Source organism: Giraffa tippelskirchi, chromosome 4 (genome assembly GCF_054371585.1).
Source record: "Giraffa tippelskirchi isolate mGirTip1 chromosome 4, T2T-mGirTip1v1.2.pri, whole genome shotgun sequence".
Lineage (NCBI taxonomy): Eukaryota > Metazoa > Chordata > Mammalia > Artiodactyla > Giraffidae > Giraffa > Giraffa tippelskirchi.
Window position 1 is genome coordinate 167,459,988 of NC_137278.1, and position 24,861 is coordinate 167,484,848.

Sequence of the window (24,861 nt, forward strand, 5' to 3'; positions counted from 1 at the left end):
TTAGTGTATTTTGTTGTCTTGCTAACCAAACTGTGAAAGATTTCATACCTAGACAGGAATTCAGTTTAAAAACCCCTTTCACACCCACCATCTCTTTTCTCTCTCGAAAAACCCCTGATGGACTTACTGTCATCTTCATTTCATAGGTGTGGAAAAAGGCAAGGAAAAGTTAATAGATACCGTTTATTCAGTTCAGTACCCTTTCCTCCTGATAACCACCCGAGCGGTGGATGTCACGACCCTCACTGTGCATCGCAGAGACGCCTCACCTGACCAGGAGCTTAGGTGCTGACTCTGTCCTCTCACTGCTACCCTCAACACCTTCCAGAACAGCGACCAGGGCCTCGGCCAGGGCCGGGAGACCTCAAGGGGCGCCGCGGCAGGTGGCGAATGGGGGGCGTGAAGCCGGGTGTTCTAATTTTCAACTCACTTCTCTCTTCATTACTGAACACCCACTCTCCTGCCAATTTCCAGCTTCTGGCGAGCCCTCGGCACTGCGATAAGCGGTGGGTGACCGTGGCGAAGCCGAGTTCTCCCAAGATCAATTCTAGGGGCAGAGGAGATTTCAAATAAAAATAACAAAAACAGTGACAATAATAAATGAGCAATGTCTCTCAACAACAAAAAATAATAAATGAGCAGCGTCTCTGTCGTCACCTTGTCACCTGGAGAGTAAATAAAGGCTCGCAGGGAGCCCCAAGGTGAAGGGCTGAGAGCAGGCCCAGCTCATTCACTCCCCTGAGGGGAAGCAGGTAAGGGGACGTCGAGGCCTCGGGCGAAAAACTGGACAAACTGGCAACCGTCCCATATTCCCTAGGGCGAAGATTCGGAATTCAGAGCGACCGTTATCCGTGGCGGAACTGAGGCTTCGGAGGGCCTCAAGCGTTGAGGCTAGGGCCGCAGGGCAGCCGACTACGCGTTCCCAGGGCTCCGTGCCCCTCGCCCGATCTGATTGGACGGTAGCGGGGAAGGGGGCGGGAGGCCCAGGGGGAAGCGCGCGCAGGCCAGCCAGGGATTCTCGCGGAGGCACCCAGCGGGCGAAGGGGCGGGGTAGGCCTGAAGCAGGGGAGCGGCGCGCGTGCGCACGTCGGGAGGCGACCGGCTGGGGGCTGCTGGGAGGGCCCGGCAGTTCGAGAAAAGGGTGGGCGTGTGCTCGGTGGGCACGGGAGGGGCCCCGTGTGCGCGTGCGCGTTGAAGCGCGAGCAGTAGGAGGAGGCGGGAGCTGAGGAGGTGGTGGAGGGGGCGGGTCGCGTCCGGCGCCACGTCCGCAGCCAGAGACCGCTGTCGCAAACCGTGTCTTCTGGCTCCACAGCCGGAGGAGGCGTCTCCGGAGCCCGCCACTGCCCGAGGCTCTGTCCGCAGCTCAGGCCGCCTCGCCCTTCCTCGGTGCTGCCCGCTCCTCCGCCCGGCCCCGGCGCCGGCCCCCGACCCGGCGGTGAGTCTGAAGGGAGGGTAGGGGGCGCCGTCCCGGCTTCCTGCCCTCCTCTCTGTTGCCTTTTTCCGTTAGCTTTTCTGCACCTCACTGCCTCCCTGCCCAGGCTTGGCTTTCCGGAGCCTTTTTTGGTGGTGGTGGTGGCGGGGGTTGCTGAACAGCAAAGGGGGAGGGGCGGGACCGTGTAGCGGGCTGGTGGAGGTTAGCTGGGGGGGTTACCCGCCACCCCCACCCCTTTACTCGTTTCTGACTCCCCGCCGTGGTTTGAGATTGGGACCTTCATTAGACATTTCCTCCTGACTTCTTACCTCCTGGGGTGTCAGGCCGGAAAAATGGGGGGTGTGGGAGGATGTCAGCAGCCTGGGAGAGGAGAGGGATGCGGTAGGGGGGCTGCGTGCTTCCCCGCCCCGCTCACTCCTAACCTGTTGATAAACTGTTCTCTTGGGTTCAACCACACGAGCCTTGGTCCCCAGTGGACATTCCCAGTGCTCTTCCCAGGTAGCTCTACCCCCACGCCTAACCTGAGCTTGAAAGTGAAGCGATGGACGGAGGTGCTGACGGCCCCGGGGGGTGACTGGGGACCGCTGGAGCACCCATGAGTGCCATCAGTGCCTCCTGAGTCTAAATAAAAACCGTGCCTGCTACGCACACGCACCTGAAGACTGATCCCCAAGCTCCCACCTATGATCAGATCCTCTCTCCTAAACAGATCGCCTCTTGTATGTTAGAAGACAGAAATTCTGGAACTCGGTGGGAGTGGGGTTTGCTGGGTGTACAACGTGGAGCAGAGGGAGGAGGTGCTGAGCTCAGCCTCAGCCAGGGCTCCTTCAGGGTCATTTTCTGCCTCTCCTGCCACGTCACTCCCTCTGCTAAAGAAAAAAAAAAAAAAAAGGACTTGCTAGTGCCCAAAGGGATGGGGGCGGGGGAAGAGGCCACTGGGAAAGGTTTAGAAACACCTAGGGAAGGAGGAGAGTTTATTTGATTTATTCTGCCCTTGTGAACACTTACGCTAATTCCAAATGAAAACACTTTATTTACTATCTGTGATTATTTGCTGTTTGTTGCTTAACCTTTAAAACATCCACTGGTGTGGGTGCTCTAAAGAGTTCCCCAGGAATATTGATATAACATCAACAGGTATATGTCTGAGTGTGTGTACCCATGTCTGTTTTCTTAAAGCAAGAAGGAAGTAACTTTTAATAAACTTATATGCATCCTGTTTTGATTTTTTCACTTTCATTTCTTTAGCCTTTGTTATAACGTACACTAGAAAGCAAGTGCAGTAAAAATATGCCATTATGTAGAGAACATTGTTAGAAAAGTTTAAGTAGTTCTTGTGTGTGGTTCTTTTTTAAGTCCAGGAAAATCTTTACCTTTTTCTTGTTTCAGTCATTGAATTGTTGTTATGCTACTTCCTGAAGGTACCTTCCTGGATTATACATAAACACCCTCAAAGGAGGGCCTTGACATGCTTGTTCAGAATGAACCTTCAGTGTCTAACACAGTGTCTGAGACATAGTAGGGACACAGATATCTGTTGGACTAATGAAGTATAATTTAGTGAAAATGACTGGTGTGCTGGTTATTTGGTTTGATAGGTTATTGTAATTCTGGTTAATGTTTCATTTAAGAGCAACACTTAAAAATTGCCATTTCGATACTGACAGTTGGTACTTGTCACTAGGTTTAAGTTTTACTGGCAGATTACTTTTTCTTTCCTGACACATTCAGTGCATTTCCTGAAGTTCACTTGCTGTTGATTTAATGGGCAGGGACCATTTTTAAAGGAGCCTGTTGAGGAGAGCTGGTTAACTAGAGAAGCCTAAAAACAGTAAGCTGGTGTTTTAATATACACTGTTTGTTGGTGTGTGTGGGCTAAAGCTATGTATAAATATATTTTTTAAACTCCTTGTAGTTATTTGCCAAAGAAGCTAAAGCATAGGAGAGAGAACATGGCAAAGTTTCTACATATATTAAAATATGTAGAATAATTTAGCTAATTCATTTATAGTCTTTTTCTTGTAGGAAATTGGCACTTACTATTTAGTAAATTTTTGAAGTGTCTTTGAAGGTAAACTGTCGTGCACTGTATTTTGTAGTTATGCTTCATATACAATGTGTTAGTGCTCTTTAACTTCCCTTGGCACACAGGGGTGTTGAGCGTTAGGCACATTTGAGTACTATTTTCAGATTTTCTTTTCATTATTAACAAAAATTTTATATATATTACAGATATCTATAAACAACACGGATTCTTTTGTTTTCTTTTTAAAAAGGGAGGGGGTTCATAGAGGCATTTGTTTACATATTTCTATTATTGGAAGAAATTACCCTCTAGAGAATAGCGTTGTTTTAAATCCTTGCTCAATATATTTGCCAGCTGTTATATCTATGATGATGTTGTACTGGACAAGAATTATTTCTCCCTGGCCTAAAATGCTTAAAGGAACTGCTGATGAATTGCAGTCTACAGTAAAGAACTCTTTCACATTTCAGAGTTTCTTAAAAAAACATACTTATGACCAGTTTTAGCTGGTACTGTAATCGTTTATTCACATGTCAGGACCACATGGTAAAACTGATTTATGTCCTTAGCATAAGTTAAATTATTTGTCCTGTTCTAAAGGCTGTTTTCTGTCTTTATTGCCTTTCTTAGGAAAGTACATTTTTTTAAAAGAAATTTGTGTGCATTGTGAGTTCCAATAGTGCAGCCTTTTTTTGGTTTTTGAATGAAACTAAATAAATGATGGTAAAGTATATAACCACTGGATTGTAAACTCTGACTTAGTCCTCTGTGTGTTTAATCACACTCACACTGAAACCTTGAGTGCCTAGCAGGGTACGTGGCACTAGCAGGGACCGAAGTATATGTTGAATTTAGGGCTGATGGTTTGCATAGAATTTAATGTTGTTTAAAGGTAACATTTTAAAATGGTCTTTTCGATACTTTCATTGTCAGTTGTTATTTGTCTTCATGTGTATACTTTAAAATTTTACTAAGTAGGTTATTTACCTCTTCCAGTTTTAGAATATTAGGGGTATATTTGTCTTCACAATTCCATATTTAAGAGATAAAAGTGTAATGATGATAATGACCAGGATGGTAATATAAAAAGTATTTCTCCTAGTGATGAAGTGATAATATCCATGAAGAGGTAATACCACCAGAAGTTTGGCACATGTGTGTGTAGAAGTTGGGAATGGTTTATGTGAATAAAAAGGAAAGATGATATTACAGATAGTTAAGGATTTTAGCAAAAATACCTTTATAAGGAAAATTGGTGTCTTGGATTCAGAAAAATATATTACATACACGTATATATACTTAAAAAGCTTTTACACAATTTTAATGACCCTAAAGTATTCTGTAGGAATTTTAATACTACGTACTTGCTGTTAATATGAATGACATACAAGAAATATAGACATTAAAAAATATATATACAAAACAAAAATCAATCTTTGTGGCCTCTTAGGGCTTTCAAAGTCAAGTTGTTTCAGTCTAGATAGCCAGGTTCTGGCCTGTACAACTCCAGACTTTGTATTGTTTATTGATAATCCTGTTTGTAACTATTGATAACACTAGTAAATGTAAGTGTAAATGTAATTTAAGAATGGGGTAAACTCAGGGGAGGTGGAGTGTGGTTGGGCAGGGAAAAGAGCTGGTAAATTATACTCTGAAGATCCTGGTGCTGGGAAAGATTGAAGGCAAAAGGAGAAGGTGGCAGCGGAGGATGAATTGGACATGACTTAGTGACTAAACAACAACCTATCCTAAAAGAAGCTCCAGGCAAGAATGACATTTATTGAAAGTCTAGTTATCTTAAAAAATTCCCAAGCACTTTCCATTTAACTTTTTAGTTAGTGTATATTTAAAAATAAAACTGTTTTGAATTATTGTGTAGTAGAATTTATGCATTATGTCTCTCCTATGGTTCTTGAAGCCCATGGCATACCACTGCCTATTCTTCAAGAGGTACATTTGAAGAGCATGAATCCAGCTGAAAGTTTTTTTTTTCCCCCAGAAATTTGGATCATGTATTGGTATGCATCTTTTCTTGTGATGCTTAAAGGTAGTGTGGATACAAATTATTTTTTTATTTCATTTATTCCACAAATACTGTGTTTCAGCTTACAACCAAAATATGTACTATAAAATGGTAAGAATTATAAATGAGATTTTCAAATTGTAAATCAAGGAAAAGAGCTATAAGAGTGGAGGTCTCGGTGTACTGTCAGGACTGGGGTTGGGGAGGGGGAGGGAACATAACCATGAATAAAACTCAGTGATGTCATTTTCTTCAAGTCAGCATTTTGTGATTCAGAAACATTGCGTTTTAGATGATCAACTTGATTTAAGGATAAAAACCTATTAGTTACAATAACTATATAGATGAACTGTGTCATCTTTTAAAATATCCTTTGTGAGTATCACTGATTTCTAAGACTTAAAAATATAATTTTCTTGAATTAAAAAATCAATACATGTTTATGGTAGAAAATTAAAATATAGATGTTAAGTATATATATTTCTCTCTCTATAGAAATACTACGTATCTCTTCTTCCTCACCATATATATAATAATTTCTATCCCCTAGTGGCAATCTTTGTTAGCACTTTGGGGCTTCCCAGGTGGCACTAGTGGTAAAGAACCCACCTGTCAATGCAGGAGATGCAAGAAATGCAGGTTTGATCCCTGGGTCAGGAAGATACCCTGGGGGAGGAAATGACAACCCCATTCTAGTATTCTTGCCTGGAGACTCCCTTGGACAGAGGAACCTGACAGGCTACAGTCCATAGGGTTGCAAAGAGTCGGACATGACTGAAGCAACTTAGCATGCATATTTACCTTCAGTCTGTGCACTTGAAAAAAATAGTATCGTGATATATGCCTTTTATATCCTCTAAATAGAACATTAACAGTCCCCCATAGTATTTGATCTTCATAAATGATTTTAATGTCTACATTGTATGTATCTTTAGGAAGCTTGTAAATTCATCTCTTGCTATCCATGAGACGCCACTCATTTGACTATCTCTAGGTATATTTTGTTTTTGCTGACTTCTCTTTTGCTCACTTCTTAAATAAGAACAGTCCAATTAAGCTTATCAGTCTGCTCTCTTACTGCACTTTTCCTTGATCATACCACTTACCCCATGCAACTTCAGCTGTCACTTCAGACCATTCTAAGGACCTCAGTTACAACTCAGACTTCATGCTAAGTTTCAGGCCCTTTAAGTCCAATTGACTGCTAAATGTCTCCTGTGGATGCTCTGAAGGTATCTCAAATAGCTGTTCAGGAACAAGTCATAGTCAACAGTCAGTGTACACTTATTTGTTAAAGGGGAGATCTCATGGTAAGTGTTCTTATTGCAATAAAATAAACGTTAAAAAAAAATGTCCATCTCTTTCAGCATTCGTTTCCTCTCTCCTGTCCCCTGTCTTCATCATTTCTATTTTGTTTCTCACACTAGAAACTTTATATTCTATATTCCCCTTCTGTCTCACATTAATACCCAAGTCATGTTCTACTTCACACAAAAAATTCAAGTATTCGAGTGTGCACTTAATTAAGCATTGATTAAGGCTCTGGGAATGAAGCAGTGACAAAACCAAGCTTTGTTACAATAGAGCTTTCATTCTAATTGGGAGAGACACAGAATAAACATGTATATCAAGTGACAGTAAAAGCAATGAAGAAAATAGAGCAGTGTTAGATGAAAATGGTAGGGAAAGGAGTTAGGAGGGTGCTAATCTGTTTTAAGGTAGTCAGGGAAGACCTCTGAGAAGGAGACATTTGCACAGACCTGAAGGAAGTAAGGAATCAAGCCATGTACATGTATTGGGGAAGAGCCTTTCAGTAAAAGATGAGCAAAGAAGCCTATGTTGCAGGCTGGAGTGAGCAAGAAACAGATGGTAGGAGATGCTATCAGGGTATTAGATGTTGACCCTCAAAGGTGAAGGAAAGGACTCTGGATTTTATTCTGAGCAAAATAGGAAGCAGCTGGAGGGTTTTAAGCAGAGTATGTCATGGCTAGACTGAAGGAAGAGCAAAGATGGAAGCTTGGAGGCCGGTTAAGAGACTTTGTAGTTGTCCAAATAAGAGATTGTGATGGCTTAGTCAAAAGTGGTAGCAGAAGAGGTGATGTGTAGTAGTTGTATCTTGGACTTATTTGGGCAACAGAATTTACCAACGATTTGATGGGAATGTTAAAAAAAAAAAAAGGAAATCAAGAGTGACTCCTAGAGTTTTGGTCTAAACATTTATTTAGACAAGAACAACGGATAAGAGTTCAGACTGCTGTTCCATCTCACTAGACTATAAAGTAGCCATTTGCTGTATTTAATATCTGTCCTTCCATTTGATCTTGCTTTAGTTAGCTTCTTAAAATACAGATCTGAGAGTATTAACTTGGCTGATGGCTCCTCATTGCCTGTTGGCAGGAGAGTAAAGTCACTTCATAGTATTTAGATGAATTTGCATATGTCTTTTATGCTATCATAGAATAAAACAGCTCTGATCTTTTAAAATGATGGTCTTTTTCTTTTTTAGACTACGAGGTAGATAAATGTGAAGAAATTATGTTTTGTTTGTTTTTTTAAAAGGGATTCTGTATTAGGAGGAAAAGGCAAGACTTTTGGTAGGAATTTGTGGGATATATACAGAAAAGCAGTTTTAAAATGTATGTAGTTACTAGCATGTCTGTTTTATAACTCCAGCTAAAATATGACAGGTGTATGTGTATATAATATCCCTGTATTTCTGTACAGAATATTGTGACATCTATTAATTACTTGATCACCCAAATGATCTCCTGGTATACAGATACTGGGTTTAGTGCTGAGTAAGGCAGGCAAAGTGTCTCTTTTTTTGGAATTAACAGTTCAGTGGGGAAGAAAGTAGGGATCCCAGGTAGCTCAGTGGTAAAGAATCCACCTGCAATGCAGGAGATAGGGGTTCAAGTCCAAGATCCCCTGGAGAAGGAAATGGCAACCCACTCCAGTATTCTTGCCTGGGAAATCCCATGGACAGAGGAGAGCCTGGCGGGCTACAGTCCTTGGGGTCACAAAGAGTTGGACAGGACTGAAGCGACTACAACAATGGGGAAGAAAGTGGCTCCAAAATAGTTATTCCTCAAGAAGGGGCACACACACTCTTGGCCATTCTGCCAGGAGTTTCTGCATGTTTTTGTTTGCAGTTGTTAAGTAGTATTCTCACAGTGAGGGCTAGAATATCTTTAATTCCTGTTTCCTGAACAGCAAAGACCTGGTGAAGTTATTTGTCGTTAGCCATACAGTTTATATAGTCGAGTTGGGATTCAAATGCAGGTTCTCTGATCCCAAAACTTTAAACACTGTGCTGTATAATTCTCATGATCTTAACATGACGATAAGTTAAAGAAATATAAAAATTAGAATGAAAATAAATTTAACTTTCTGGCTTAAGAGAGTTTCAAAATTAAAGCAAATCAGTCAGGAACTCCTCCTAGTAATGCACCAGCTGATACTTTTTGAGATATTTAATTGTTGTGTTGTCAGAGATTACATATCTTTAGTGTTACTTTTAAAATCTTAAGTGTGTATGAAATACATAAAATTGACGAGACCAGCATAAGATGAGATGCGCTTGATCTGTGGTCTGAGTCAGGCTTTTGATTAGAGCAACTAAAAATTACTTATTTAAGCACTGGATGTATGCTGCTGGATGCTGAGGGTGCAGTTACACATTCAGTTACACACCCTTTAGGTTTTAAAGGCAGTTCAAGTTGAATTAATGAAGTTAAATTACCTTTGAAAAGTCTCACTTCTCAGGCTGCTACCTCTAGCACCCTCATTTGCCACCAGTGTGTTTTGCCTGGCTTATTGACATATAGAAGGAAATATGAATGACTTTTTATTTGATCAACTGGTGCTCAAAAGCAACAGGAGTCATAAAGGAAAAGGGAACTTCCCTGACCCTCCTCTGATCACTTAACATTAGTCTGATAACACTGCAGTACGTGTAAACCCTGAAAACCCTAGGTTGAGACCCTAATAGGTCTTTCTATTCTTGTTTCTGATTGCTTGTTCTCCCCACACAGCCAGAATGATCTTTAAAAAGGGTAACTCAGAACACATGACCCCTCTGGTCAGCGCCTTTCACTGGCTCCCCATCTCAGAGTTACAAGATAATTGCCTCTCTGGCCTGTAAGGGACTGTGTCACCCACACCTCACTCTTTGACCTCCTTTCCTACTGCCTTTTGCTGCAGCTCCTGCCACATTTATCTGGCTGTTCCTTCCTGTTTGTGGTAAGCTCCTACTTCAGGACCTTTGCTTTTATTGTTTTTTCTGCCTGGAGGGCACTTGACTGAAGTACCTTATGTCCTTAGCTTCTTTGGGATGTCACCAGAATGAGGCCTTCAAAGACTCTCCCAGTTAAAATATTACATCCTCTCCCCTTCATCTTTTTTTTTTTCCACAGCAGGTAACATTATCTGATACACAATATGAAACTGAAAGTTGCTCAGTTGTGTTTGACTCTTTGCCATCTCATGGATTGTAGCCCTCCAGGCTCCTCTGTCCATGGAATTCTCCAAGCAAGAATACTGGAGTGGGTAGCCACTCCCTTCTCCAGGGGATCTTCCTAATCCAGCGATTCAACCTGGTTCTCCTGCGTTGCAGGCAGATTCTTCACAGTTTGAGCCACCAGTGAAGCCCCAATATACAGTATATTCTTTGCGTATTTATTGTCTTTCCCACTAGACAATATGGGATGTTCATGATGGCGGAGTTTTGGTCTGTATTGATCACGGCTATATCCCATGCATAAAACATGACACATAGTAGGTACTCAATCTGTCAATTAATCAGCATATTAAAGTATACTGTTTTCACAATATTCTTTTTTCCTAGCTTTGTTGAGATATAATTGACATACAGCATTATGTAAGTCTAAGGTGTATAATATGGTTTAGTACACATATATTGCAAAATGTTTACCAGATTAAGGTTAGTTAACACATCCTTCAACTCATATAATTACCTTTGTTGTTACTATGGTGAGAACTTTTCAAAATCTGTTAGCAACTTGCAAGCATACAATACAGCATTTTTAACTGTAGTCATCATGCTGTATATTAGATCCTCAGAACTTATTCCTCTTATAATGGAAAGTTTGTACCTTTTGACCAACATGTTATTTCCCCATGGCAGCCCCATGTAACCACCTTATCTTTAAGTCTGGCTTTTTCAGATTTCATATATAATTGAGATTATATACTATTTGTCTTTCTCTGACTTATTTCACTTAAAATAATATCTTCAAGGTTCATACATGTTGTATTGCAGATGGCAGGATTTTATAATATTCTTTAAAATCTCTATTGTATATTTACAGATTTAATAATTGAGGCTCTGTGGTTTTATGATTAGTAAATACTTATTTGACTACTGAGGTCACAACCCTAGTTTTCTGGCCAAGCAAAAAAGCTTTTAGACCAGTCTTGACTTTTTTTAATCTTTACTTAGTCAAGTGAATATTAAAGCAAATATTTTAAGATAGTAAAGAAAATTGGGCAAAGAAAGTTTATGTTTTTCATCCCAACATAGCTTATTTTATTTTTGGGTTTCCCTTATTACTTGTACTTAGACATAATCATAGTATATATGTATTTTTAATAACAGATTTTGAATTAGTTTGATAGTGAACACTTCTGTTTATAAGAGCTCTGATAACAATACAAAGTAATCAAAATCCTACTCTAAGTGATTCAGATTGGTGCTGTCATCTCTATAGAAGAATGCAATGTTTTTATGAAAATTTTCAGATAGAATTTTTTGTTTTTTTTTAGTTCATAATATGGATTTTCTTTAAGTCTCTTGTGAAATAAATGATAGTTAACCAGTATTCTGTAGAGAATACCATATGTACTTCCAGAGGTATAAGCTGGATTTAGAAAAGGCAGAGGAACCAGAAATCAAATTGCCAACATGGGTTGGATCATAGAGGGAGCAAAGGAATTCCAGCAAAACATCTACTTCTGCTTCATTGACTACTTTAAACCTTTGACTGTGTGGATCGCTACAAACTGGAAAATTCTTAAAGAGATGGGAATATCAGACGACCTTAGCAGTCTCCTGAGAAAACTATATAGGTCAAGTTCAGTTCAGTTGCTCAGCCATGTGCGACTCGTTGTGACCCCATGAATCGCAGCACGCCAGGCCTCCCTGTCCATCACCAGCTCCTGGAGTTTACCCAGACTCAAGTCCATCGAGTCGGTGATGCCATCCAGCCATCTCATCCTCTGTCATCCCCTTCTCCTTCTGCCCTCAACCCTTCCCAACATCAGGGACTTTTCAAATGAGTCAGTTCTTCGCATCAGGTGGCCAAAATATTGGAGTTTCAGCTTCAACATCAGTCCTTCCAATGAACACCCAGGACTGATCTCCTTTAGGATGGACCGGTTGGATCTCCTTGCAGTCCAAGGGATTCTCAAGAGTCTTTTCCAACACCACAGTTCAGAAGCATCAATTCTTCGGCGCTCAGCTTTCTTCACAGTCCAACTCTCACATCCATACATGACCACTGGAAAAACCATAGCCTTGACTAGATGGACTTTTGTTGGCAAAGTAATGTCTCTACTTTTTAATATGCTATCTAGGTTGGTCATAACTTTCCTTGCAAGGAGTAAGCGTCTTTTAATTTCATGGCTGCAATCACCATCAGCAGTGATTTTGGAGCCCCCCAAAATAAAGTCTGACACTGTTTCCACTGTTTCCCATTTATTTCCCATGAGGTGATGAGACCACATGCCATGATCTTAGTTTTCTGAATGTTGAGCTTTAAGCCAACCTTTTCACTCTCCTCTCTCACTTTCATCAACAGGCTTTTTAGTTCTTCTTCACTTTCTGCCATAAGGGTGGTGTCATCTGCATATCTGAGGTTATTGATATTTCTTCCGGCAATCTTGATTCCAGCTTCTGCTTCCTCCAGCCCCACGTTTCTCATGATGTACTCTGCATATAAGTTAAATAAGCAGGGTGACAATATACAGCCTTGACGGACTCCTTTTCCTATTTGGAACCAGTCTGTTGCTCCATGTCCAGTTCTAACTGCTGCTTCCTGACCTGTATACAGGTTTCTCAAGAGGCAGGTCAGGTGGTTTGGTAGTCCCATCTCTTTCAGAATTTTCCACAGTTTATTGTGATCCACACAGTCAAAGGCTTTGGCATAGTCAATAAAACAGAAATAGATGTTTTTCTGGAACTCTCTTGCTTTTTCGATGACCCAGCGAATGCTGGCAATTTGATCTCTGGTTCCTCTGCCTTTTCTAAAACCAGCTTGAACATCTGGAATTTCACGGTTCACGTATTGTTGAAGCCTGGCTTGGAGAATTTTGAGCATTGCTTTGCTAGCATGTGAGATGAGTGCAATTGTGCAGTAGTTTGAACATTCTTTGCATTGCCTTTCTTTGGGATTGGGATGAAAACAGACCTTTTCCAGTCCTGTGGCCACTGCTGAGTTTTCCAGATTTGCTGGCATATTGAGTGCAGCACTTTAACAGCATCATCTTTCAGGGTTTGAAATAGCTCAACTGGAATTCCATCACCTCCACTAGCTTTGTTCATAGTGATGCTTCCTAAGACCCACTTGACTTCACATTCCAGGATGTCGGGCTCTAGGTGAATGATCACACCATCGTGATTATCTGGGTCGTGAAGATCTTTTTTGTACAGTTCTTCTGTGTATTCTTCCCACTTCTTAATATCTTCTGCTTCTGTTAGGTCCATACCATTTCTGTCCTTTATTGAGCCTATATTTGCATGAAATGTTCCCTTGGTATCTCTAATTTTCTTGAAGAGATCACTAGTCTTTCCCATTCTGTTGTTTTCCTCTATTTCTTTGTATTGATCGGTGAGGAAGGCTTTCTTGTCTCTCTTTGCTATTCTTTGGAACTCTGCATTCAAATGGGAATATCTTTCCTTTTCTCCTTTGCTTTTCACTTCTCTTCTTTTCACAGCTATTTGTAAGGCCTCCTCAGACAGCCAGTTTGCTTTTTTGCATTTCTTTTCCATGGGGATTGTCTTGATCCCTGTCTCCTGTACGATGTCAGGAACCTCTGTCCATAGTTCATCAGGCACTCTTATCAGATCTAGTCCCCTAAATCTATTTCTCACTTCCACTGTATAATCATAAGGGATTCGATTTAGGTCATACATGAATGGCCTAGTGGTTTTCTCCACTTTCTTCAATTTCAGTCTGAATTTGGCAATAATGAGTTCATGATCTGAGCCACAGTCCGCTCCCGGTCTTAATTTTTCTGACTGTATAGAGCTTCTCCATCTTTGGCTGCAAAGAATATAATCAGTCTGATTTCGGTGTTGACCATCTGGTGATGTCCATGTGTAGAGTCTTCTCTTGTGTTGTTGGAAGAGGGTGTTTGCTATGACTAGTGCGTTCTCTTGGCAAAACTCTATTAGCCTTTGCCCTGCTTCATTCTGTACTCCAAGGCCAAATTTGCCTGTTACTCCAGGTGTTGCTTGACTTCCTACTTTTGCATTCCAGTCCTCTATAATGAAAAGGACATCTTTTTTTGGGTGTTAATTCTAAAAGGTCTTGTAGGTCTTCAAAGACCCATTCAACTTCAGCTTCTTCATCGTTACTGTTTGGGGCATAGGCTTCAAACGCCATGATATTGAATGATTTGCCTTGGAAACGAACAGAGATCATTCTGTTGTTTTTGAGATTGCATCCAAGTACTGCATTTCGGACTCTTTTGTTGACCGTGATGGCACTCCATTTCTTCTAAGGGATTCCTGCCCACAGTAGCAGATATGATGGTCATCTGAGCTAAATTCACCCATTCTAGTCCATTTTAGTTTGCGGTTTCCTAGATTGTCGACATTCACTCTTGCCATCTTCTTTGTGACCACTTCCAATTTGCCTTGATTCATGGATGTAACATTCCATATTCCTGTGCAATATTGCTCTTTACAGCATCAGACCTTGCTTCTATCACCAGTCACATCCACAACTAGGTATTGTTTTTGCTTTGGCTCCATCCCTTCATTCTTTCTGGAGTTATTTCTCCACTATCTCCAGTAGCATATTGGGCACCTACCGACCATATTGGGCACATACCGAACAGTATGAACAATATGTAGGTCAAGAAGCAACAGTTAAAACTCACATGGAACAATGGACTGGCACAAAATTGGGAAAGGAGTCAAGCCTGTATGTTGTCACCCTGCTTAGTTAACTTATATGCAGAGTACCTCATGTGAAATGCCAGGCTGGATGAATCACCGGCTGGAATCAAGAGTGCTGGGAGAAATATAAATAACCCCAGATATGCAGAAAGTGAAGACAAACTAAAGAGCCTCTTGATGAGGGTGAATGAGGAGAGTGAAAAAGCTGGCTTAAAACTCAACATTTAAAAAACTAAGATCATGGCATCCGGTCCCATCATGTGATGGCAAACAGATGGGTAAACAATAGAAACAGTGACAGACTTGATATTCTTGGACTCCAAAATCAATGTGGACAGTGACTGCAGCCATGAAATTAAAAGACACTTGGTCCTTGAATGAAAAGCTATGACAAACCTAGACAGCATATTAAAAAGCAGAGACATCACTTTGTTGACAAATGTTTGTCTAGTTAAGGCTATAGTTTTTCCACTAGTCATGTATGGATATGAGAATTGAACCATAAAGATGGCTGAGAGCTGAAGGATGATGGATGCTTTTGAACTGTGGTGTTGGAGAAGACTCTTGAGAGTCCCTTGGACATCAAAGAGACCAAACCAGTCAATCCTAAAAGAAATCAACCCTGAATATTCATTGGAAGGACTGATGCTGAAGCTGAAGCTCCAATACTTTGGCCACCTGATGGGAAAAGCTGACTCACTGGAAAAGACTTTGATACTGGGAAAGATTGAGGGCAGGAGGAGAAGGAGGTACCAGAGAATGAGATGATTAGATGGCATCATCAACTCAATGGACATGAGTTTGAGCAAACTCCGGAAGATAGTAAAGGACTGGGAAGCCTGGCATGCAGCAGTCCATGGGGTCGCAGAGTTGGACATGACTTGGCGACTAAACATAGGTTTTTCTTTAGGTCTTTTGTGAAATAAAATATTCTGTAGGAGGAAGCACTTAACATTTTTGTCTGCTGACTCCCACCTTTCAACTTTATTTCAATTAGTAATTTTCAATTTAAGTTGAAGCTGTAGTAACAACATAGAGCCTGTATCATGCCTGCCAATCTTTGCTTGATTTAAAATTTATGTTTTCAATTAGTTATTTTAAGTATTTCTCAACACCACAAAGTAGGAGACAAACAAGGTGAAGTAGTCTTGTTATGGGTGTTGCAAAATGTTGTTTATCAGGAGTTCCCTGGTTGTCTGGTGGTTAGGATTCTGTGCTTTCATTGTCATGGTCTTGGTTTAATGCCTGGCCCCATAGCTTGGCCAAAATAATAATAAATAAGTAAAATGTTGTTTATCAATGTAAAAAGTTGATTAAGTGTTAATAAGTATATGATAAGAGTAGTTTCAGAGGCTGAAATTGAAATGTGTGTGTTTTTTAGGTGATCATGAATCAGACAGATAAAAATCAACAAGAAATCCCATCATACCTTAGCGATGAGCCACCAGAAGGTAAGTGTGCATCTGTAACACTAAGAATGAAAAAACATCCTAGTGAATTAAAGTTCAGATTATCTTTATTAAAGTAACAACCTGTTTTGTCAGCAGATGTGTTCCAAAAATACACACTTTAGCTTTTAATAAGAAAGCATAGATATTATGAATAGGGACACTATGTAACTGTTTTATTGTTTAAGATCTATTTTTCTGCTACTCGTTTATTCTTCTAAGACCATTTCACAAGTAGAGTATCCTTTCATTTGTAAAGAATTGGGTGGGGTGCAAAGGAAGGATGGACTGGGTTTAGTTTTGATGTCATGCATACAAAAACTCAATTCAGGAAGCAGTTGAGATTTGTTAAACTCCTGTTATTGACTATGTTATAAATAGGTAACTTCCTTTTTTAATCTATGGTCTTGGGGTATGCTTAATTTATTTTTTAGTTTGAAAATTGTGACATCAAGAATCATTTTATTCTTTACTTCAAAAATCTTTGGAAACACTAAACACACACCTGAATGTCCCAACTATACACAGAAACAACTAGCTGTTTTCTTTGCTTTATTTTGTAGGGACTAGAACTCTGGAGTATTGAAGAGAAAAGTTAGGGCTCAATGAGAAAGTAAATAAGGACTTGTGAGAAAGATGTTAGGAAAGAGATAAAGGCTGTCCAGGAGCAGATAAAGGACTGTTAAGGAAGAGAACAGCAGTGTCTTTATACTGGCAACCTGTTAAACAAAAGTAGTCTGCAAAGTGAATAATTTATATGGTGGTAATTAAGAGCACAGTGATAACAGTATTAAAATTTGTCTGATTTGACGGAGAAAAATTGTCTTCATTAAATGCATGTACACCAAATTTAGCATAGAAGGATAATACTAATGAGGTATTCAGCATGAGGTTTTTATGTTTTATCCTCCAGTTAAGATTCCCACCCCCCCTTTTCCTAGTGTTACTGACCTTGATTACAAAAGAATTACCACTTATGTAATGCTTTCCATCATAATTTTATAATTAATATATTCAAATGCTTATCTGTGTCTTAAGTCTCTTATTTCAGCTATTTTAAAATTTATATTAACTATGCTTATTACTCAAATAGTTTCAATTAAATAATTGGTTTTATAAATTTAACTATTGCTGTTCTTTATAAGTGAGCTATTTTGACTAAGCAGCGAGGCTTTCTTCCTTGTGAAATGATGTAAACTCTCCAAACAATGAGAAGAAAATGTTACTCAAGGTAAACTTGTGCCTTGGGTATTTAAAGAAACTCTATTTTCAGAATTTTTTCTCTTTCAAATATTGTTGGTTTCCCAGAGTTATAACCACGATTTAGTAGCTTTGGTGGTCTTAGTTGAACCTATTTATCCATGAATTTACCTTTCTTGTGTGAGATTATACCTTTTTAGTGCTTATAGCCTGACTTATTAGAGAAGGCAATGGCAACCCGCTCCAGTACTCTTGCCTGGTAAATCCCATGGATGGAGGAGCCTGGTAGGCTGCAGTCCATGGGGTTGCACAGAGTCAGACACGACTGAAGCAACCTTAGCAGCAGCAGCAGCCTGGCTTATATAGTTACCAAGTATTTTTTCATGAAGTTAAAAAAAAATAAAAACACCATTGCTCATGTGTTGTTGCTGCCTGAGTCAACTAGATTATGAAGGAGAAAAGATCTCTGTGCATTTGAGGCTGGCAGAAGTGAATTTTTATGAAGTCTTCCTGCTAGTCATTTTATGCTGGAGTTTGGGTTACATGCCAGTTTGAGTGCCTCTATTAAACAAACAGAAAAAACTCATGACAGTAAATCTGAATTTCTCATATTAATGTTCCTTTTCTGGGAGTATATGAAGAGTTTTTACAAACTATATGCTTAAATCACATATTCTCTACTATAGAAATTACTGAGGCTGTGAAAGTATTAACCACAGCTATGGTTTTCTCATTACAAAAAAGATTTTATGTAGGTGACATGATTTTAAGTGATGAATAATTTTCCTGTTTTTACATTATAGTATTAGCTTTTAAAATACATTATGAAGGAGCACATAGAATAGAAACCCAAATATATTTAAATTAGTGGTTCTCCAATTATTTCGTCTTGGGATGCTTTCTACTTTCAAAACTTGAGGATTCCAAAGAGCTTGTGTCTTTCTTGATACTTACCATATTAACAATAAAAACAGAAACTAAGTATTTTACTATGAAGAGAACTCAACAGGCCCATATAAATATAACATTTTTGAAAAATATACAACTATTTTCCAAAAAAAAGAAAAATAACATTGTGAGCATAGTGACATTTTGTTTGTGGCAGTGCCATGGCTTGCAGGATTTTAGTTCCCCAACCAGGGAATGAACCCAGGCCCTTGGCATTGAAAGGGTGGGGTCCTAACCACTGAACAACCAGGGAATTCCTGACATTGTTTTAAAATTTTTGCAAATCTCTTTAATATTTGGATATAGAAGAGAGCTAGATTCTCATAGTTGCTTCTGTGTTTAGTCTGTTGTGTTAACTGCACATCATTTAGCTTCTGGAAAATCCTGTTGTAGACTGGTGACAGAATGAAGGTGAAAAGACATGTTAATATTGATGCGTTAGTATTACTATGAAAGCAGTTTGTAACCCCTTAAATAGTCCTGGGGATACTTAGGAGTTCCAGACCACACCTTGAGAACCAGTGCTTTAAATGAGGAAGCTTTTTTCAATAATGACTGAATTCTCTCAAGGAAATAAGGGCTAAATATATTTATCTTTTTTTCATGTTCCTTTTAGGATATAAAACAAAGCTTTTTAAAAAATTAACAGCAACAAAACTGTAAATCAAGGAAACACTTAAAAAGTTTTCTATTTTACGAAAGTTGTCAAGTCTTTAAAGCATTTCTTCTCATAGATACTAAGACTTAGCATTGGACCAAGATGTTTTAAAAACATGTACAGTTATACCCTTGAGGGAATAGTTCTTCGTGTCTTGATCAGATTTGTGTTTACTTGGTCGACCTTATCAGTACAGTCTCCTGATTGTTAGGAAGTCTTAGGCTACTCAGTGAGTTGTACTGTTTTTATAAAGACTTATATTTGACTCTCTTATATTTTCTCTCATTAGGTTCAATGAAAGATCACCCACAACAGCAACCAGGCATGCTGTCCCGTGTGACTGGGGGTATCTTCAGTGTTACAAAGGGAGCTGTTGGTGCCACCATTGGTGGCGTGGCTTGGATTGGTGGAAAGAGTCTGGAGGTGACCAAGACAGCTGTTACAACTGTGCCTTCCATGGGAATAGGGCTGGTGAAAGGGGGCGTGTCTGCTGTGGCTGGAGGTGTTACAGCTGTTGGGTCTGCTGTTGTAAACAAAGTGCCCTTAACAGGAAAGAAGAAAGACAAATCTGACTAAAATATGGAGATACACTTGTTCTCCACAGCATTATGATGCCAGTGGCATTGAATTGCTAAATTATGGACTACAACCAAGTCACCTATTTTGGACGTTTATCTTCTAAACTGCTGTGTTGAAAGTATTGACGACTGACTGGCTTTTGTCTAAAAAGAAGAGACCAATACTAGCACAGTGTATGAAGGTTTCTCATACTTAAATTCCAGCTTTTTATCTGGTAAAATGTTACACTTATTCAGTTGTAACTGAAGATATGGTGTATTTGAATATTTACTATATAAGTCTTTCAGTTTAACTAAAAATGTGAAAGTTGAATTTAGTGGATGATCTTTATAGTTACATATGTATAATGTGCCAGGTAACTCATCTGCCCCTTAAGAAGGGAACCTTGAACTACATAAACTGTACCTTTGATGTGCCTAATAGTTTCAGATGTTTTAATTAGTTTTTTTTAATAACCATAGTTGATTAGACCAAGAGGCATTCTTTTATTATTTAAGATGGTAAAAGTAACAGGAACTAGAGAAGGTTAAAAGAAAAAGATTCATGGTTTTGTGAGTATTAACCATCTGCATTATATTAATTTAATCATTGATGCCTTACAAAAGCAAACATCTTTTCTAATACCCTGAATATGTGCGGTTCTTAGGATTATTATTATGTATGGATTCTTTAAAAAGTTGTTTGTGAAATTAGTTTTCCCTCAAGAATCTCAGGATTAGTGGGGTAAAGGCATTTCTTGCTCTCAGTAGATAAGATAGTGCTTGTTAACTGTCAGTAGTTACACCAAATTGTACACTTCAACCTGGGTTCATGCTCCATCATTAATAAACCTTACAGTGCCTAAGGAACATTTCTTTGCTGGTCAGAAGCTATGTTAAAAGAGTTTCATATTACGGAGGAACACATAAATCATTTTAAGTTCTCAAGAATTATCTGAAGCATCCAAGATACAAAAAGAATTCTTCACACCTATTTTGTCTCACATGCTTACATACTTAGTTGTGCCCAACTCTTTGTGACTCCATGGACTGTAACCCATCAAGTTCCTTTGTCCATGGAATTTTTCGGGCAAGAATACTGGAGTGGGTTATGATTTCCTACTCCAGGGGGGATCTTCCCAATGCAGGGATCAAACCCATGTCTCCTGCTTGGCAGATGGATTCTTAACCACTTGTGCTACCTGGGAAGCCCCATTTTGTCTCATGGATGGCTTAAATTATTAGCAGTACCCCTTTTAGAACACAGTAAAAGCAACTATGGATATGTGACTTAAATTGAATGGAATGGGCTCCATAGATTAGTTCTGAAGATTAAGTATATTGATAAGTGCTATCAATGTTTGACAGGCTTTTAAAATGTTATCTTACAGTCCTTTAAAGCAGCAGTAGACTTTATCATTTTCCAAGTCAACTTCAGGCAGGGAATTGAATTTTTTGGTTATGTAAGTGTGTTATATCTTAATAACGTCTCATCATGTCTCGTTCATTCTAAAAGAATATGACTTAGCTGGAATTCATCTTTGTTTCATGTTCAGTTTCATAAAAAATTTTAAAGTGGAATATATATTTGGCATATCTCTTAACTAAGGGTTTAATCCAAGTTTGAAAAATCTTAAGTTTGGAAATTTGCTACCATTCTGCACTTTTTTTTTTAATGAGCAAGGGGAAGAAAGGAGGTGATACTCTGAAATCAGTAAGTCAAAATAGCACTCCTGAGAACTTAAATCACTCCAACACCCAAAGCTTAAGTGTTTGTTTGCAAACCCCTAAGAGTTTTACATTAATAATGTGGATCAACAAATGGATAAGAACAGAACTTAACTTTTAAAAGCTTTTATAAATACCAGCAGGGATTTATGCAAATCCAGTTTCCTGAACCTTTCTACCACATACAAATCTGGAAAGTCATGAAGGAGTTAATCAGAAATTAAATTGCCATTTATTTCATCCAGTATGATTTATCTGTTGGTATAAAGAAAGAAAGGGAAGTTGCTCAGTTGTGTCCGACTCTTTGCGACCCCATGGACCATAGCCTACCAGGCTCCTCCGTCGATGGGATTTTCCAGGCGAGAATACTGAGAGTGGGTTGCCATTTCCTTCTCCAGGAGATCTTCCTGACCCAGGGATTGAATCCAGGTCTCCTGCATTGTAGGCAGACGCTTTACCGTCTGAGCCACCAGAGAAGTATCTGTTGGTATATTTTGATCAAATATAATTAGAAACAGGATTTAAAAAAAACTCTGAAATAAATAAACACTAAAGGATCTAAATAATGGTATTGGAGAACTTTTTCCTGTTATTTGAAAGAAATTATTGCTTTGTTGCTAGTTTATATTTCTAAATCATCTTTATAGGCTCTGCTGTGCTTTGTACCTGAATTTCTACATATAGACTTTAGTTTACTGTATGCTTGAATATTTATTTTCAACTTGGCTTGTCTTTAAAATTGCTTGAGAAAAAACGGTTGTAATTAATTTCTGCTACAGAAAAGCCACCTGGTACCTTTTATCTCATCAAGCTTGTTTTAAATTTTAAACTTACAACTTTGTCAGGAGAGGCTTTGCAACGATAGCAGAGAACTTGTACAAATGAACAGTTAGTTGTAGAAGTTCTTATTGAAATGAACTTGCCATTTGATATGTAAAGCTGTACACTTGAGTCTTTTCCAGTTTATTTTTGTAGACTAGCAGTTTGACCTGTTCAACAGTACTAGCTAACTTCAAGAAACTGAGGTTGTTGTATACACCTGGAGGCATCTGTTATTCAGCTTCTCTTTTGAGTGGGTATTTGGCACAATGAGGATAAACTTGTGTGACCCACCAGAATGACTGATCTAATAATGTTGACATCATGAATCCTGTACTTAGTGAAATGTCAGATGAAAATTACTGATGATTGAGTAAATTTTTTGTGTTAAAGAAATGGGAAAAGAATACATGAATCCGTTTAATAAAGCACTATGATCTGCAAAAGATGAACTGTTTCATAAAGATCTAAGGAAATAAAGGGTATTTTAAAACAGGGTATTAAAATTTTAGTTATATAGCAAATCAGAAAGTACTGTAGCCAGTTTTTAAATTTGATACTAATGCACAAACATGACAGAACATCTCCAAATATGAATTCTGATGCCAACAATCAAGTCCACATGTATTTTAAACAACTCTAATAAATATTAAAAATGCAGATTTCTAGGTTTGACAGCAACTTGCTGAATCTCTGCAGGGTGGAACTCAAGACTGCAGTTTAACAACCTCTGCAGGTGGTTCTTGTGCACTGTAAACTTTGGGAATTGATGGAGGAATTATAAAGTTGGGAGCGCACTTGTGTCCTAAGCAGATGTGGAACCAACTTAAGACTGCTTACTGGCCAGAAATGACTCAAAGGGAAGGGAGCCAACTGGAAGAAGGAAGAAAACTGATACTTACTGGGCACCTACTTACCTATCTGGCATGGTCCGTAAGTTCTCTTATTTAATCAGTATGAGGCCCTTAGGAGGAAAGTTATCTGTATTCCCTTTGTACAAATATGGAACAAGCTAACCTCCAATGTTGGCTGAGTTTCCCATAATGCTTGAATTAGCATCAGTCACAACCTCTCCGGCGTTTGTCCAGAAACAGAGGGGACTACTCCATAACTAGTCCTTCATTCTGCTGCTGTAGTGCTGCCTATATGGCCAAGCTGTGTGATTTGAGCTCACTTCAAGTCTTCTGGGTGATCATATTTATTTGGCAGCTAATTGCATTCTGCCACAGAAATGAATTTATACATAAATTGTTTAAAGGAAATAATGTAATTTGTTGTTACAGCCTTTTTTTCCACAGAGGAAATGAAATTTGACGCTAGTGTTTTATGTAAGGGTATCTCCCCCTGCTACATTGTTGATTTTGAGTATCTAACATTTTACTTGTAGGAAGATCCAGGTTAAGAATGCAAGAATGGAAAAAAGCAGAGGTTCACGGGCTAAAAAGTAATGGACTAGGATTTGGTCTACAGGAGAATAAAGCTGGTATACTGCATGTTTGACCATGAATGTGGATTTTTTTTAAAACTTTTCTAGTTAGACTAAGCTACAAATAAATGTATTTGTATAACCACAACTGCCTCTGGTTTGCTAGTGGACTGACAAAAGTTTTTATTTAATTGAAGGATAATTGTTTCACAATATTGCATTGGTTTTTACATAAAGCTTTTTACATTAATGGCCACAAAGTATACATGGCTACTCAACTCTGCTGAACTTTCTTATATACTTTGTTTGTTCACTTCCCTACTCCTCAAAATGACTTTCATTCCCCTGCTTCCTACCCCTCCTGCTGTACTCCCTTTCTCTCATTCTAAATCTCTCTGTAAAATGAGGCAACCAGATAGCAACTCTTCAGTCTCTCACAATGCACAGTCCTCCAACCTGCCTGCATGTGTTCCCATGCTCTGTGGGCCAGGTATGGGCCAGAACTAATGTCTCTCCTCTTATCCAAAGTAAAGCCCACTTTCACTTCCTCAAGGATTTTAATCCTTAGTATTAATTCATTTTCCACCTATCATCCACCTCTTTCTCTTTGGGTCATACCCACTGGCATATAAACATGTTCCAGTATTTCCTTTCTTTAAAGAAAAATTACTCAATCTCATTACCTCCATTTTCTGTTTCCATTTGCAGCAAAATTTCTTGAAAAACAATACAGTCCCTGACTTTCTCATCTCCTATTCTCTCAACCCACTCCAGTTGCCTTCTTACCTGTCTCATTCCACCAGAATCAACTCTTGACAGGGCCAACCAATGATTCCCTTTTGCCAGATCCACTGGTCACTTCTTATCTTAGCTGACTTCCCCATGGCATTCAATATTATTGAAAATGTCCTTTTCTCTTGGCAGACTTACTCTGGTCAACCCATTCCTGACCTGGTCTGCCGCTACTACGGATTTATCCTCTTTCTGGGCAGTCTCACCTACAGCTGTAGCAGATAAGCAGATGATCTCCAGGTATCTATCTCCAGTCCTGATTTCTCACAACTCCAGACTTAACTATTTTTCTACTTGAAAACTCTGCTCAAGTTGGGCATCTCAAGATTGACATTGATAATAGAATTACCAAAGTGACCATATAATGAATTCATGCATTTCAAACCGAGACACTTGAGGGTGAAAGAGAACACTGCTGATAATTTTGTCAGGGCAGCAAGCATAAACTAAAATCTGCCAAAGGATTTCCCATCACATATAGAATGAGATCCTGTTCTTAGACCTGTGCTGTTCATCGTGTGTCACTCTTCCCATCACTTAACTCTGCCCTGACTGTACTGGCTGCCAGGCTCTCCTTGAACAAACATTTTTGTATGACTTTGAGTGACTTAGCCTCTCTGTATACATTTCTGTATGACTTTGAGTGAGTGACAGCCTCCCTG

General features: G+C 39.3%; 1 protein-coding gene across 2 annotated transcripts; it reads left to right on the forward strand.

The window, feature by feature from the left end:
- Positions 1–1,058: 1,058 nt before the first annotated feature.
- On the forward strand, positions 1,059–23,555 carry TMEM263 (transmembrane protein 263). Of its 2 annotated transcripts, XM_081591333.1 has the most exons (4): positions 1,059–1,141; positions 1,313–1,435; positions 16,005–16,074; positions 19,167–23,555. In XM_081591333.1, exons 3-4 carry the CDS (start codon positions 16,011–16,013, stop codon positions 19,451–19,453), a joined length of 351 nt encoding a protein of 116 aa, XP_081447459.1. In that variant the 5' UTR covers positions 1,059–1,141; positions 1,313–1,435; positions 16,005–16,010; the 3' UTR covers positions 19,454–23,555. The 2 variants fall into 2 exon arrangements, with proteins under 2 accessions (XP_081447459.1, XP_081447460.1); XM_081591334.1 differs by lacking the exon at positions 1,059–1,141 and having other exon boundaries at positions 1,309–1,435.
- The last annotated feature ends 1,306 nt before the right edge of the window (positions 23,556–24,861 follow it).

Excerpts from the sequence above, each read along its gene's own strand:
- TMEM263 (XM_081591333.1), top strand. The coding sequence starts at position 16,011 with ATGAATCAGACAGATAAAAATCAACAAGAAATCCCATCATACCTTAGC. Across the intron at positions 16,075-19,166 it reads TAGCGATGAGCCACCAGAAG|GTTCAATGAAAGATCACCCA; the intron begins GTAAGTGTGCAT and ends TTCTCTCATTAG.